Here is a 17,731-nt window from a genome sequence, read left to right as displayed (position 1 = left end):
GTAATATTAGCGGGGGTTACCTGCTCTGATCACCCCCCCCCCCACACCACCCCCCCCCCCCCCCCCCCCCGTACTGGTGAACTAGTTTATGTTTAAAAATGATTTCAATATGTGCGCATTACATTTGCTGCAGGTTGCTGGTGTGTTGGATGGATAAAGACACATTATATTTATTAAAAGGGGCACGCAATGGTAATAACAATCAGCCCTTTATAAAGTGTTGAACGGCTATGTTGATCTGAATCTGGAAATTTGGGGATACTTTTGGGTACTACAACGAAAGACAAGTAGGCAGTGTAGCTTTAACACGGACAATGGGATTCGACACTTTTTACACCCATGAATTGCATTCAGAGTTTCTGAAAATAATATTTATCTAGCGTCCTTGGTCAACCTTCTGACAAATAAAAAATATTGCAGCTTTACATAAGCTAGGAATTCAATTCATACATAGACAATAATATGCAGACTAGCAAAAACATTTTATATTGTAATTCATAACTAAGTGTACAAATGCATTTTTTTAAAGGGCCCATTATATGGCAATTATCATGTTCAAGCTGTAGCACAACTGAACCTAAAGTATGTCTGAATTATAAATGAAGACATCTGCCCTTAGCTAAAGGGGATTTTCGTCTAAAGAATAATGCAATCAGTAAACATGATTAAATTCTCAGACTGAGCAAATTGTCTGTTTATACAGTATACAGATAATCTTGATGCTGTATAGTCTCTCACTCTGTGTCCTCTATTCAAAACTTACCTGCAATCCCCCTGTACAGGCCATCCCTAATGTGATGCTTTGTTTGTCACCTCCACAAACTCTCCCAGCATCCCAATCCAAATGATGCCACTCAACCATCAACACTCCGTGGCCTTCATTTGTACTCTCGGACAGTCGGAGTGAATCTTGACGGTGGCTGAAAGTGTGTTTTTCTGTGGCGTTTCAGGCTGAGAGGTACTTTTGGAGCTTTGTAATTAGACCTGGCCTAACTCATTAGCACTAAGGCAGGGGGGTGTAGACAGAACTGGCAGTGATAAATCTTGTGAAGGAATGCGGGGTGAAGCAGTGAAGGTGTGCACGTGTTTGGGCATTCTTCTGCATGAATGCAAAGGATGTTGTTTGTGCCAGTGCTACGCTCCCCTGCACCAACACCATGCTCTCTGTGTCAGGTTAATGAGTCGTGCTGGGATAAACACTTCCAGGTCATGGCCAGCTTTATTCCATCTGAGAGGGGAGGTCCAGGTGCCAAGACACAACTGTGCTGCATTCAGGAATATTTAGAAAAATGTGAGGGAAAAACAGTCCAGCGAAAATTTGCACAGGTACAAGAATCTAATGATTGATTGTTTTTGATATCATATTTCAGTTTCATAAAACTAAGAAATGCCGTTAAAATCCAAAGTAGCAGTAAAAACTGGGTAAAAATTGTAAAAAGTAATGAAAAGACAAAGTACTTGGTAAAGGATATGAAGACAGTCCAGACAGGGGATATTAGTTCTTACTGCTGAAAAGGTGCTCTAGGTGTAAAATCAACCTTTTTGATCCTTTGATTTCAACCTAAAGTGCTAGAGATAATAAGAAGTAACATTTTAATTGAAAACATGGCATGTAATAATGAGCAAATGTTTTGTTTCCTAAACTCTGCCACCTGCTGTCTGCTGTGTGTTTCTGCAACATTTAATAAATGGTAATCCCCTTTCACCTTAACATTCATGTGGACGCAAACTTAAAATACCATTTTTTTTCATAGTGCTTTCAACCGGTGACATTCTGACTCTAACATCTCTTTGTCCTTTGCAATTGTTTTGTCAGAGTGAGAGCTAACTGTCAAGAGGTGTCTAACGGCTTATATGTTGGAAAGATGTGTAAAGTGTGTGTGTGAGACTTGCATGCTTATATGCGTATATGTGTGTGTGTGCGTTGTTCTTCCACAAGCTCTTATGTCAATAGCACTGAATTACCCAACCAAGAAGAGCCATCAACCCTGTCTTTTTCCAAAGCGACCCATAATAGCATGTCAACTCAGACCGCTTGGAAATCCCCGTCCACAAGCGTTTGTGACATTAAGACGGAAGGGTCCTTGGCATCAAAACACAATTCCCAGCAAGGGCAAATGTGTTTGTTGCATCTCACACTCAACTGTCACAAGGTTCCATTTTTAATTTTAATCTGCGATTCATGGTCTCATGTCTTGACAAGTGAATCCCCTTCCAACACTGGAACCTTGTATGCAATTGATGCACAGATGTGACACTTTTGATGTCATAGAAAGATTTAATGCGAAGCAGTGGTGGAAGAAGTACTCATATCTTTTACCAAAGTAAAAGTAGCAATGCTGCTCTGTAAAAAACTAAGTCTTACATTTAAGATCGTACTTTAGTAAAAGTAAGATGGCAACATGTACTGAATAAAGAAATTAAGTAAAAGTACTTGTTGGGAAGAATAGTGCGTTGTATTTTTGTATATTATTGGAATATTATAACTGATGCTTTAACACAGAAGCCACATTTTATTCCAGCTGGTGGAGCTGTTACATTTTAACTACTGTATATATTGTTGGACAGTTTAATCTAGAGCACCGTATTTTGTACAATGTAGTTTTTTGTTGCTTATCCAAAAAAATAACTAACTCCACTTGCGGGGAAATGTAGAGGGTAAAAAGTTCAATCGTTTCTCTGACATGTAGTAAATTAGAGGTATAAAGTTGCATAAAACTGAAATACTCCATGTCACTAGAATTATTAAGTTTGGTGTCAAGAAACAAGGCTTGACAAAGGACAAGGCTGGCTGTTCCTCCAGTTAGCAACAGTAGCTAGCTGCTCCCCACGAGCAGCCAGCCCAGACGCTGCAGTAAACTCAAGTTTTGTATTTATTTGTGGTTGTTTCAAAACAACAACAACACATTTCTCAGCACAATATCTAACTGACGTTGATGTTGGGTCTCCTACTCTCACGGTTGAGCAACACCAAAATCCCCCCTGGATGCTGCTACCCAGAAGCCTGATCAAACCTGAGCCACTGGGCTAATTGATAAGCTTGTACTTCGTTCCTTTAACCACTGAGGCAAAGTCAGAGTGGTAACCTTTTCATCACAGACCATGACATTTAAAATTAGGTGGACAAAACGTAAAAATGAAAGGAATTATTTGCTGAAATAAATCATAATAATTATAAAGCCAGATTTGATGGACAAGCTTAAGTTATTCTGTGACAGAGCAAGCAAATAAAACCAGATTTCATGCCACAGTTCTGCTAAATAGCTGACCTCGACAGAGTGCACACATATATCCTTAGTGATGGCATTTACTATATGACCTTCTTCCCTTTGAATTAAATAATTGGACGTTGAAGTTGGCAGAGATGGTCCATAAAGTGGCAGTTTCAGGAGAAAGCACAATACTCAAGGGCACCAGCCTAATCAATCCACAACAACGAGTCTAGCAGGGGAAGGTCATCATTCAATCTCTTGAATACTTTGGCCGTTCACATAAAGCACTGCTGACACGTCTGGGCATGCCTGCTTGATTAAAACACAGCTTTTATTTAAAATGGAAAATACAATTTACAGAAACAAGTTCAGTTCGTTTCATATAGTTCAGGATGTCCTTCTGAGACACGTGACACTATCATGCTGGCAGGTTTCAGGACAAAGTTGAATAGCGATGTATTTACTCTGACAGGGAGTGTTTAATACAGTATGCGACACAATTTTTTAAATATTTCCTCCCAACACTGCACTTCCTTGGGTCCTCAGCAATACACCCGCCAGATGTGAAGTTAATCAGATGAGCAGTTGTCGGAGAGACATACAGACCATTTCTCCTTCAATCACCTCTGGCCTTCAACAGATGATCAGTGAGGTTACAGCGCTCTGATGACTCCATTCCAGTAAGCAGTGCCCCCCCCCCCGTACACTGGTGAACTAGTTCATGTTTAAACATGATTTCAATATGTGCACACTACACATAGGGTTAGGGTTACTCCCTAACAGAAAAAGCTCTGGAGGAAAGTTTTTAAGTCAAGTTTATAAAGGTAACGAGGCACAATCTAGTCTTTGGAAGGGAAACAAACTGGACCTCCTTCCAACTGAACTCATTTAAACTGTCAAAGTAAGAGAAATGTATGTGAACAAGTTTTCATCATTTCAACCTGGGTTGCATTCACACTTTCATGGTGTATATTTAAATGCTAAATGATATCCATATATGTTCATACCTTAATTATCTCTTCGCACAGAAGTAATTTTCATCCACCGGTTATAAAATCCTCCCTTTATAAATAGGTACTGTTTGTCAGATATAATACTCAGTTCCAGTGTTTCAGCACTCATCTCTTTTGTCTCTCTTCACTGCCATCTCTTCCATTAGATTTCACCCATTACTGTTTCACACAGAAGTGCTTTATGTTGGATAAGCTCCCCATCTCATTCTCATCTATGACCTTTCCTCCCTACATCCATCTCCTCCTGTCCTGTATTTCTCTCCCGGCCGTTGCATCTCTCTTTTTTGTGCTCTCTCTTTCTTCCCGTCTCCCTCTCTTTACCCTCCTGCCACCCTGTGCAGCATCTCTTTCTCCCTATCACGTTCCCTGGCAGCAGGCAGCAGCACTTGTCACTCTTGTAGCTTGGTGTGGCTGCCGCAAAGGAGAGAGGCAAACCTCACCCAACCTCTCTGCTCCATCCATCAACTGGCCTGCACAGCTGGCATGCCAACTGACGCCACCCATTCCGTTTCCATTCACATCAACACCTCTAGGATGCTACTGTCCCGCAAGCACAGAGGGACAAGATGCAATAGAATAAGGAGACATTTAACTTGTTTTACATTGCAAAGGTATATACAGACCGAAACTCTCTACTGAGTGGATAGCTGTTACTTGGAAAAGCTTGCTTTCTAATAAGAATACACCCTTAAATGTTCAATTTAACCTTAACATACATTAGTCTTACTTGTAAGGCATACTATTTATTTTAACAATTCACATTCAGAACAGGTATTTAAATTGCTTAAAGTATTTTAATCAATGTTAGGGATGTCTCCCAAAGCCAAAACCCCAGAGAGACAAAAATCTTCAAGATATATAGCTTGGAGCTGTACCGTTGACAATTAATTGAAAGTGACTTTGGTACATCATAAAATATGTCACGTTTTTGTACCTAAATGTGCATCGTTTTATATAAGTGATTTAGCAAAGGCTCACTAATATAGCCAAGGACGTAGAAATGGGACAGTTGAAAGTTAAAAATTCCACTTTATGATGCTCTAAAAGGCTTTGCGTGACTCAAGTGAAGTTTCCCTATCATAAAGGGAACAGAGAGTTCTTGGGTGTCAGGAACGGGGTGGCACTGAAGCTGACAGAAGACGCTACATCCCCTCATAGCCAAAGTGAACGAGACACGAGATGGCAACTGTTTGGACGGGACAAGGCGAGAGCCCAGAATTTCAGCATAAAACCGCACACACTGTCAATGACATCCTGTTCAAAGTATAAGAAATGACTTTGGCCTGAGAGTAGACTGGGGAAGTGACAACTGACTTGTGACAGAATATGTAACTCAGGGAAGTAGAGCACTGTCAGAATGGAATAGAACAGAATAGACTTTTGCTAATGCACTTATGTCCTTTAATGTTAGTCAGGTGAATTTGGGATTAAAGAATGTATGAATATAGTCCAGCTATGTTAATACTTTGATGAACTGTCGGCCTGACAAGGGTGCCTCTCTTTCATCCTTCCAATGCATATGGAGATATTTTCCTCTTACCCGTGACCTTGTAGAGGGATAAGTAAGTAGGCATGGACAGCTTATGATGAAAATGAGCCTCTAGGCAGACAGATGACCCACACCCCTACATAGGAACAAGACACCCAGACTGAGAGAGATGTGGCTGTCATTTGTAGTCGTTTTGTGACTCCTTTTCTTCATTTTGTGTCTATGTTGTCGTTTTGTAGTTGCGTTGCATCTCTTTGAAGCCATTGTGTGTCTCTTCGTAGTTGTTTTGCATCATTCTGTGGTAATTTTGCATCTCTTTGAGGTAATTATGCATGTCTTTGTGGCAAATGTGCATCTCTTTGTAGTCGTTTATGTCTCTTTGTAGTTATGTTGCCTTTCTTTGTGGTCATTTTGTGTCTCTTTAAGGTGATTATGCATGTTTTATAATTGTTTATGCCTATATGTAGGCCTGTTCAATAATCCATGCATGTCAGTGGGTATAGACAAGTAATGCACAGTAGAACAGAGCAGAGCAGAAGTAAGGAAGAGAAAATAATGGAGATGAAAAAACTATGAAACACACATATGACACATTCGGAGAAGAGCCGGAAACAGAGCAGGTCTCTGTGGGCAGCAGCAAGACTACCCTGCTATAGCTGGGTAGCATGGTAACATAGCATGGTTTCACGAACCATACTAAATACTGCCTTAATGCATTTTTGTCACACCTTGCACAAACCGTCTTTACTACTACTTAACCACATTTCTTCACATCCATGTTACCGTTCTGTCGACTTCCAGTCACTATGGCAACTTTACTTTTTCTCTCATGCGGAGACACTTCATGATGACTTTAACCCTCCAAGGCATCATCATCCTCCTCCATTCAGATATTAGCAGATTTACATTTTCTCCTCCAGTATCTCTGGTGGAGAGTGTGTACTGGCTCCTCCAGACAACATGTCCTTGGGCAAGATCCAGAACCCCAAAGTGCTCCCAAAGGCAGTGCCATCAGTGTGTGAGTGTGATTGAATGTGCCCATCAGTTTAGATCCTGATGTGCAGGTGGCATCTTGCAAATGCACCCTCTGCCATCAGTGTATGAATGAATGTGTGAATGGGTGAATGTTGACATGTAGTTTAAAGCTCTTTGAGTGGACGGAAGACTAGAAAGGCGTGATATGAATACAAGTCCATTTACCATATACCGACAGGATTGCAGTACATACAGCGTGATAATGTCACGTGTCTCAGAAGCATTTTCTCTCTTATCCTCCGGTGATTTTTAAATGTAAGTGAGCTTAAGATGCAATAAAAAAAAATGCAAAATCAAGACATATTTCATATCCCTTTTGTAAAGCATTTCAATACATCACGACTTTCATTTCCATCCACGAGCATTAACCATTCTTCACAAAGTAAGATGGATAAGAATACTTATAGTGAAAATATCATAACTCAGAGCTTAAGCCTTTCTCTCGTGGCACGTGACATTAAAGGAAGTGTGAGAAGGTTTTCCAACAAGAGAAAATACCTCCTCACGGTGTGCTTGATATATAACACTATCTTTTTAAGCAGTAATATAGTAATAATAGGACAAGCAAGACGTTTTAAAGAACATATAAAGTATGAGTAGGCAAAAATGAGAAATACTGTCTACTCCCTCTAAATGGATATACTTGACATCATTCGCTGCATTGTCTTCTTCAAGTTTTTGTATTTTCTGTACAAATCCGGGCTCCTTCTGCTGATTCAACTGACATGAAATGTGTGAATCTCACTTTTTGTTTGTATTGCTTATTCTAAAATCATGTTGTTTTGACCTCAGACTCGGTTTACACATTTTAAATATTTTGCTTTGCTGGGAGTTGACCAGCAAATATGCTGCTAACATGACGCCTTGAAAGCTGACAAACCAAACCATCATAAATTGTTATAAACTATCACAAGTCAGAATTTGCCTTCTGGTCAATAAATATGGATAAAGGTAATAAAAGAGTAGATGTTTCAACACGGATAAGACATGGTTGAGTGCTTACTGGTAAAAAGGAGATGTAACTTTTATCTATAACCTGGAAATCTTCAGTGTTGTATCACTGTTTCACTGTCCGTGCCAGACAAGCAGAAGATTAAGTGTCGGACTGTGACATGTTTATTGGGCAGAACAAGACACGTGGGTCGTTTTAATGTTGCCATATTTGTCACTGTCGGGAACACTGTCAATGCCACGCAGGTTTGTTCTTTCAATCATGCTAAAGCACAACGGTACAAAGTTATTCAACATGGTTGTAATGAGTAAAACCCCAACAGATGATTAAAGAAAAACATTCCACTTTTGTCTGCCCTTAGTGGGGTCAGTTATGGACACAGCAGTCCATCTCTTGTGAACCATTTTGAAGAGAGGGCTGCTGATTAACGAATGACTTTTAACTTGGTAAGGTGACATGAAAGATGGAAAAATGTGTTCTAAAGCTTGAGTTGGATGCATTAACTACTTCATCTTCCTCTGATTCCAACTGTTATACTTAGCAAACATGATGTGGAAAGAGTAAATAGAGGAGAAGTTGGCTTGTTAGGATATGAGCTAGGGCTGCAATGACTAATCGATTAAACCGATAATGAAAATAGTTTGCAATGAATTTCATCATCGATTAGTTGGGTCTATGTTATGGTGCATCGGACGTGACAATGTCTCTGATGGATCAATGTAGCCGGGCCCCTGATAAAGCTATATTAAAGCTAACGCTTGATAAAGCTAATGCCTGGTTATATTGATCCAACGCAAAAACAGAGAGACAATAGACAGAAGGTATTTCAGTTTGTCTTTAAATGAACCTGTAAAAATACATTGTCTGTCAAAACTGACACCAATCTGCAAGAGAAGGCAGATTTAGCGAACGCTAATTCGCTGAAATAACGTTATGGAGTTTTGGGAATATTTCTTGCCGGTAGTCAGAGACAGTCTAGAGTGCATCCTTTATTTCTTCACAACAGAAACGTATCTGATCAAATATATATCAGTTTCCCTTTTATTTTCAGTGCATGGCATCATCCCCAATACCCATTTATTTAATTTTGTTTGATTTATTTACTGTAGTAAAATAACACAAAGATGTACAGTAAAATAAAGAATAGGTTTTAGAATAATTTAAAACGTATTATCGGATTACTAATCAATTCATCAAAGTAATAATCAACAGATTACTCACTAATCAAAAAAGTCTGTTGCAGCCCTAGTATGAGCTTAGAAAGATACAAATCATCTATGACTTTGTTTGTACTGTGCCTGGGGTTATATGCAGGGCTGTGGATCTGTGCACTACACAAGACTCATTTCGCTGGCAGTGCAGTGCAGGCTGAATGAATGTTTTACTATCCAGGGATATATTTGTAACATTTGATGCAGAATATTGGCACTTGAATGTGTTTTTATTTTTGGTCAACTCAATATCCAAAGCAACACACACAGTCTGACCTCTGCCATCGGCTTTGGGTCAGAACTCGACACGGTTGAGAAAGGCAGCCGCATCTAGTTTCATCGCTTTAATAACTGAAGGTTCACTAGTGTGGTCTTAGTGATGAGTATTAAAGGCAATGTAGCCTACCTGGTGGATGAACACCTGTGCACCACGAGGGCTCATGAGCAACACGGCCCGCCGCAGAGTGTCCCGGTACCGGTTGAGCTCCTCAGTGCGCATCGTGTTGAAGAGGTCAGTGAAGACTCTGCTGACGTTGCGGTCCACCCTCTGCAAGGACACATCCAGACCCAGCCGAGACACCTGATCCATAAAGGTTTGCAAACCCCGGATGTCTAAAGGAGGAGAACGAATGACAGAGAATGAGTGATCTAAACATATGTTAATGTAACAGAAAAAAACTTGAGGCAGGTACTATGCAATTCTTTATTCCTGGAGCATTTAATCAGAAATGTGGGTAAACAACCTCTAATTTCAGCACCTGCATGCACTCTATATTTTCAGGCTTTGTTCCAGTGGCTTCGAGGCAAGTTTTATTCATTGCTCTTGATCTGAAGCGTGACAAAACACAACAAGCACTCCTGTCTTTCTGTTTCCTGGGGTTTACAGGATATGAAACTGCAAGCAGGTGTTGCTGTCCCCGGAGAACTAAGTGTGTGTGTGTGTGTGTGTGCTGTAGGAAACCATTCATAAGAAGTCACACAAATCAAAAGGTGATGTGCAGCAGGGAGCTCACAATAAGTACACCAATCCCAGCAGTCACAGAGGGAGCAGCAGCCCAGCATTTGCCAAGTCATGCCGCATTGTTAAAGAGAGGTTAGGCAAAATCGCTAGCGCCAGACCTCTGTGTGTGTGTGTGTGTGTGTGTGTGTGTGTGTGTGTAGGTGTGTGTGTGTGTCTAGAAGGATGGATGGGCAGGTGGGTTATCCCCTGTTGCATCTCTGGAGGTTTGATGAGTCATCACTCTAGTGCTCAGAACAGACGATATACAGAGGGATAGAAAGGCAAACTGGCTTAACCATACATATAGCTGCATAAACGCAAAATACACACACAAACCTACAATATTTAATAAGTGGTAATTATTTAAGTTGATATGCCACATAATTTTTTGCTCTGGGCAAAAACTAGAAATTAGGCTAATAAAGCCCTTGACCTGGTCTGAGCAGTGAAGAAACACATTGGTACACGGCCCCTGTTTCTCCGTCTTTAGCACTTAAGGCAAAGTGAGACAGCACTATGAGTAAGTACCATATGAAGAAAATCATAAAGAATTAGATGCAACGTTCGATTTCCCCTGCCATTGTTATATTGCAATTTATTTTGGGGGGGGGGGTAACAAACATTCTCACTGAATAAAAATGTTCAAAGGGCAGAACAAAACATGAAATTAAATCATTCATCATTTTTGAAGCGTTGCCAAACTCTTACTGCAGCCCTCTTTGAAAACTATTTCGCTTCCAGACACACACACCTCTTTGTATTCTTTGTCTCCAAATTGAAACAGTTATTCTTGGTGGTGTTGCTTTGAATACAACGGGCAAAAGCTGAACCTCTGTGTAATCCCTCCTTTTGTTACAGCACAAACACAGTTTGTAAGTTAATCATAGCTCCTTCCCTCCTGTCCCACGGCTGGCCCATTGCTATTCATTTTGGCTACAATATTTTCTATATACAATTTTTAGCTGCAGTAACATATCGAATATACACTGAACATATGATCTGATTTCATATTTAACGTGTTCTTCAGTGTGAACCATGTATGTGTGAAGACTGAACAAGCAAACACATAACGAACTCGTGGACACAAATAAACAAGTTGTGGAGTTAAAGACGTTTATAACTCATCCAAGAGGCTTCGTCAACATCATTATCACACCATGAAGTCTTTGAGAGTCCTAACATGAATGAAGGTTGTACAACCTGCATGAATGGATGAACCTACACACACGCAATGCAACATTAATCTACCTAGCAGGGCCTTGCTAATACCTTGAACAACAGTGCTGTTTAGATTGAATAAACACAATGAGAGATCTAAAGAACTGCTCAAAAGACACAAACTATATTCAGTAGTAATAAAAAAGTGAGGTTGCTGTTGACTGAAAACCTTGCATCTCCCAAATGGGAAATAGAAGAAATGTACTGTAACAAACAAACAAGAGTTTTTAATCCGATGAGGTGTTGAGGGAAAACTTTCACGCGATATCTCTAGGACCCCGATAGAAGTATTGGACTTCAAAGGCAGCGTTCCAAGCCCGTAGCAGGCTTTTCCACGAGGCAACCGTGTCAGCCATGGAAGGGGCTGCAGAAAAGAGGATTAACGGGGAATTAAAGGTCTGATTTCTGGACACATTCACCCAAGCGTCATTTCTGAACACAAATCTGCTTCTGAAAGTTTTAGATATCAAAACTTAACCCTTTTTTGCCCCTCATGTATCAGCATCCTGCTCACTCACTCGGTATTCTCTTACCTATCTTTTGCTTGAACAGTATCTGTTTTGGAAGTACAAGAAAGATAGATAGGGGGGGGGACTAAGAAATACCACATGATGTTGCACTAACATCCTATTCAGCTCTATCTTACTCCAGTTGTAACTAAAGCGGGACTTCCTCTTGGATCGGAGCGATGCAGAAATGAGCATCTCATGATCAAGGACTCAGTGGTTTTTACTGAGCTGTCAAGCTGCGTTGCAATCCAAGCGGAAAAGCCCTGAGAAATGGGTACGCTACCAGCCTGTGTTTACTCAAAACCGAGATGAGTCTTGCTGGCAACAATAACATCAGTTAATTATATGCAATTTAGATTTTTGTTTTTGCAAATCTGAAATGTATCCGAGTGTGTCGTGCACTGCCACAAGAGCAATTAAAGCGACACAGAGAAAAGCAGAAAGTGAATCCACCCTTCTTTTACTGACTGCAGGTCTATAAACTAAAACACAGTTAAAGGTATTTTAGGAAAATTTGAGTATATGAACTATCTGAATGAATGGAAAACAAACGATGGCCTATGGCATTGATACAAGGTCTAAACATCAAATCCATACAGCAGGTAACTATTATCTGTCAGAAGACAGGGCATTTTGGGGTGGATGAGGATATGGCGGCATACACAGTCAGTCTTTGTCTGTAGGTCTGAATGTGTACTTTGTGCATTATGTACTTGGCTCTGGAGACAAAGAAAACAAGCACCTTGCAGAGGAAAAACTCTCTCTGGTGTTGCACAACTTTGCAGATAACAATTTGTTTTTCTGCTTTATTGAGCGAGGACATTGATTTTCCAAACATTTACTGTGGTTTTAGTTGAGCCTGTTGAACAATCACTACTAAGCTTTCAAAATTGTTATGCATTGTTTGGACAGAGGAGGTGTACTTCTATTATTGTCAGTTAACCGTGGTCCATTCATCTGGCAAAAAAGACAGATGTTTACAATTGTACTTTTCCTTTTGTCAGTCAAAGACTCTGAAAAATGAAGGAAAGCACCGACAACAAAATGGTTCCACTTTAAGCAGTCCGTTCTGAATGTGCAGAGCGGCTGGAGTTACAGTCCCGGACTCAATTATTCTCTCAGTCCAGGCCTGGTGAATGGTCTCAAAGATACTGCCTAGTGATTGGATTTCTGGGTCACAACACCGCCATGCGAGTTTGAGTATAGAATAAAATGAATTGCCCTACTTTGCTACTAAGTCTGGGTGGCATACCTTTGATATGCTGTGTGCTTCGAAGGGAGACAGTCAGACCGGAATGCAACAAATTGAATGATAAAAACATAATAATAGAAAACGGAAATAAGGCAGGAATAAAAAAAATAATTTAAAAAAATCAACCCTGCACAAGACAGTCGGGTATCAACTAAGTTTGTTTTATATATTTATTTCAGGTCAGGTTTAGGGTTAAAATAATCTGTTGAGAATCAGAAAATTGGCCCGAGACATTTTCTACTTTTGTCACTGAATTGTTGAGCATCAACACAGAACTATGCAAATTAGGTCTTACCAATTATTTACCCTTTAACAAAAAGGTTAAGTGCCTTTCTGTGTCGCTATTCATGCAGGATTTATTTATTCATTTCCAGCTGGTAATCAACATGTTAGTGAGGAGAAAAATAGAGCTATGTATTTTTATATATATATATATATATCAGAATCAGAATCAGAACTATTTATTGCCAAGGAAGTTTGCACCTACAAGGAATTTGTCGTGGCAGTTGGTGCGTAACATTTAACAATAAACAATAACATTAAACTATCAGCAATCAACACAGTGCGAGAAATAGAAACATATATATACACACACAATATCTGTATCATTTTCATATGTCATAGTAATTGACTTTTCTCATTGGCTCCTGGTGAACTTTACCAGATGAAATTTAATACAGACAGCTATCAGGTGTAAGACTATGATGGTATGCATACTGTATATAATGCATAACACACCTGAAATACTCTCCATATTTGAACAGTTTCTCTTCCTTTATGCACCTATCCTTTATTTCCCTTTCCCTTTAAACTTTCCTTCTCTCTATTCTTATGAGAGCCAATTAACTGAAGGTCACCTGTGCGATCAATCCCTGTGAAATTACCTGGCAAGTTAGTTGGCAGTGTAAAAGACCTTATGGCCTAAATGTAGCATTAGTGTTGATGAAATGAAGTAATACAATAAGAAAGACTATGCCATTACACAGAAGTCTCTTCACTGCTCTCAAAAGGCTTGCTTAATTTTCTCAGATCTGTCACTAACCCTAACATTACACATTACAGACTTGCCTCAAACTCTGCAGGAGATATCCTTTGTGTTTGTCCTGCCTGTGCTAAAAAATGCACTTCCTACATTAGGAACAACCTCCTACATGGGACCAAAAGCAACTCAATCAATCTCACACCTAATCCCAGCCTAATTCTCTCCTCCTCTAGCAGACAGCCAGTCGCCACAGGGCGGGCAGAGACGGATGTAGCTGCTCCATAGTCATTACTAAATGCAGGCTAACTGAGATAAACCTGCCAGGGAGCCTACTGATGTTCAAGAAAATTGACCCTTCTTTAAGATTTCCAATTTCCAGTTGCCTCTTATGTTCTCCTTGTTATTATAAGATGAGAAGGGAATTTTACAGAAGCTTCTGTTTGCAGATGCCCACTGTCCACCCTCCCACACAGAATCAATATCTGGCTTCCTTTTACATACACACACACAAACAAGTGTGAGCACAGTGAAAGAACATCTTAAATGACATTTACAAATGCATGCAGATACTATATTGCAAACCTTTAAAACTAAGGGTCTACACCCATGCTAGCAGCTCTATGAGGCTGTACTTGGGCACAGCGGTGCTTTGCGCTAAATGCTAATGTTAGCATACCTACACGCTCACTATGACACTGCAAACAAGCTGATTGTCATGCAGATGTAATATTTACAATGTTACCAGCTGACATAGAGTGCCAGTTCTGGTGAGAGACTGGTGGGAAAGTCATTGGTTTTGCAGATATTTAGTCTTAAACCAAAGCATTAGACAAATTAAAATGTTGAGCTGATGATGGTGCTATATGGGAAGTGAAAGGATGGCCTTTGTTGTTACTATTCATCCTGAGGGGGACAAAATGTCTTGGCAACCCATCTAATAGTTGTTAAGACATTTCACTAAAAGCAACAAATATAAACCTCACAGTAGAGGAAAAGTCAGGGGATCACCAAAGTCAGCATTAATGACTAAATTCCATGCCAATCCATCCCATAGTTGTCGAGTCATTTTAGAAGGTGTATCCCGGATAGAAAGGCACGTTGTATCTGATTTAATACAAAGCATTGCATGACAATTCCACTGAACACTGTGTCTGGTCATGGTCCAATGTAATCTTTTGATTCACCGCAGGAACTAAACCCACAACTGTGGATTCAGTCGATGTCATTTAAATGCAGCCACAAGACAACAGCCAACAGTTGTTTGAAAGTTTAATTTGATATCTGGACACTCAGGTTCAGAAGAGTGCCCACAAATGTACAAGAGGCTACATGGTCCTTGACTGCAAAGCAAGAAGACTGGCCATCAAGAAGTTTATTTTTCAGTGGGAGGGATGAACTTGTGTGGCCTTGACATACACTGGGTGTATTTTGTCCTTTTCAAATAAAGAAGCAGAGGCATTAGCCTACCCTACAGGGCAGTCAGAGAGCAATGCTGAAATCTGCAACAGGACTATTCTTGATGACAAAACCAAGGTACAGAACCAAGGGAAAAAAGAACGCATAGAGGGTCTTTTGGTTAACAATAGGCTGTTATAGGATATTCATATAATTGTGTTCTCTCTTATAGTCTGAAGGCCCAAAAGGTAAACGCAAATAAGGATCTTTTGCAGTCGTAATACATAGTCGGCTTTCTACAGCACAAAAATAAGGTTATTTCTGTTACTTTTACTATGGAGCAAGCTCCCTCACAACAGAAAATCAAATTATATGTTGAAAATATACAATGACAAATGGAACCAGAAGAAGTGAAGCCTTAGAGGTCGTTTACATAATGTGCTTTTTATGCAAGTGATGCATTGACGGAGACTGGAATGAATAAGTGTCGCTGACACACTTCATTACAACGAGCTATACGTTGCCCCCGGGGTCAAGGAGGGCAGCTGCTTGAGATGACTGGAGAGCCTGGTGTTGCTCTCGCAATCCAAAAGCAAAAGGATTAAAGAAATATGATAGACTACAATAATAGTTGTCTGTAAAGTGTAATATAGATAATGAGGTTTTCGTACGTAGTGCTACAGTGCGATGCCTGAGGCTATGTGAAAGAAGGTGCTTTATCTTTACCAGCATCTGCTTTTGTAGACTAGAATGCACCCTCAGCAAATTGATGACACAACATCCCAGCAAAACGCAGCCTTATCACACCAAATCCAGAAATCAATCAGTCCTCTGCTACTTTACGTGTTTGATGGCCTTGATATAGCAATCATGCGCCATTTGAATCTATAAATTAAATGTCCTTTTTCAACATGTTCATTCAGACAGTCTTTCATTTTGGTATGGGTTTGAAATATCTGATTTAAAAAATAATTGAATGAGATGATCTTTCTGATCTCTGAAAGAATCAAATGCTCCCATCTTTCTATGCAGTGATATCATACTACAGAGACTGAGCGCTCTGATCATAGATCAGCAGTGTCTTGTCATAGTCAATCAGTAAATCGGATTATGACTGAGGGAAAAAAAACACAGGCCTTGGCAGTGCGGACAAGATTCTCATCCAATAAATCAATGTACTGTAACTGCTATTTGATGGTTAAATATAAAGTCTCACCGTCAGACTTTTAGTGCATCAGGCAATGAATCATTTGTTTTATTTATGCATGTTGTATTGTCTGATAAAAGCATCACAGTACTTAATAAACCGGCTCAATCTATCTTGCAGCCATCTTTTTGTTATTTAAAATCAAACAACTGCAGAATAATGATATATTGCAGGTAATATATCTCATATATATATATATATATATATATATATATATATATATATATATAGTTTTCTGATCGAATCACAAATGATTTACATGCCAGAAAATGTTTTCAAACTTGAGACAGTTGACATGGATTTTGATAATACGACAGTAGCGCTGCCTGGTGCTACAAAGCAGCTTACTTTATCATCATTTGTTGATTGGCTTAAGGCAATTGCACTGACTCATATACAGTATGGCGTGCAAGCTGCTCAGTTCTTCTGGTCTTTTAATTTTCCCATGAAACTTGAGCTGAATTAATGAGTTGATAAGTTAACAAAAAAGACATTTTTGAGGTATAAATGACAGAAATTCACTATTTCCCCGCTCTGAAACTGTTGTCTTAGTCTAATATGATTGTGAAACTAATATCTTTAGGTTTTGGACTATTGGTTAGGAAGTCTTGAGGACCAAACAATTAATCTAGAAAATGATGAAAATGATCATCCGTTATAGCCGTTAATGAAACTAAATAATTATCTGTGTAAAATCTGCAAGTAAGACATAACATAATTACAATTTAGGCATTTCTGACAAACCTAAACCAAATGCTCTGCACTACCACCACTGGAGATTGCCCGAGAATGTGACAAATATCACAAAAGGAACTTGAAGGCGGTGTCACAATGTTTTCATGCTAAACACATGCAGAGAGCTGGAAAGAGAACACAGGAGGGCATTGACAAGATCACACTGAGAACCTGACCTGAGGTCCTGTGCTGTGATTTAAGTTACATAATCTCATTTCCGCTCTTTGATTATCACTGATCCGACAGCATGAGTTGGAAGTGATGTGATGATCAAAACCTATCTTTGCTTATGAAGGTTTAACAGTGATGGAAGAGGTGATGGGAGGAGTACAGTAGAAACAAAGAACAGTTTGCAATGCAATATATCCTGTATTTATAAATGAATGAAATACGTTGCCCTGTATAATTCATTTGTATTTCCCTTTTCTAAATATCTATTGGAAAAACTGTAACTCACCGTATATTCAGTACATTTCAATTTTGAAATCCACCAATGGATAGGAAAAGAAAAAAAACGATCG

The 17,731-nt window shown here is 39.5% G+C and overlaps 1 protein-coding gene across 4 annotated transcripts in view; it reads right to left on the bottom strand.

Annotated features, from left to right (window-relative positions):
• The window catches only part of grid1a (glutamate receptor, ionotropic, delta 1a), a 189,153-nt gene that overhangs the window by 56,632 nt on the left and 114,790 nt on the right, over window positions 1-17,731 (bottom strand). For all 4 annotated transcript variants that reach the window (XM_031873572.1, XM_031873541.1, XM_031873550.1 and 1 more), the window contains exon 4: window positions 9,319-9,524. In XM_031873572.1, the coding sequence (XP_031729432.1) occupies window positions 9,319-9,524 (206 nt within the window). The remainder of the gene's footprint in view (window positions 1-9,318; window positions 9,525-17,731) is intronic.

Source organism: Anarrhichthys ocellatus, unplaced genomic scaffold (genome assembly GCF_004355925.1).
Source record: "Anarrhichthys ocellatus isolate YVR2014 unplaced genomic scaffold, GSC_Weel_1.0 scaffold3, whole genome shotgun sequence".
Classification (NCBI taxonomy): domain Eukaryota; kingdom Metazoa; phylum Chordata; class Actinopteri; order Perciformes; family Anarhichadidae; genus Anarrhichthys; species Anarrhichthys ocellatus.
The sequence above is the reverse complement of the archived record's forward strand: the minus strand, read 5'-3'. Positions and strand labels throughout refer to the sequence as shown.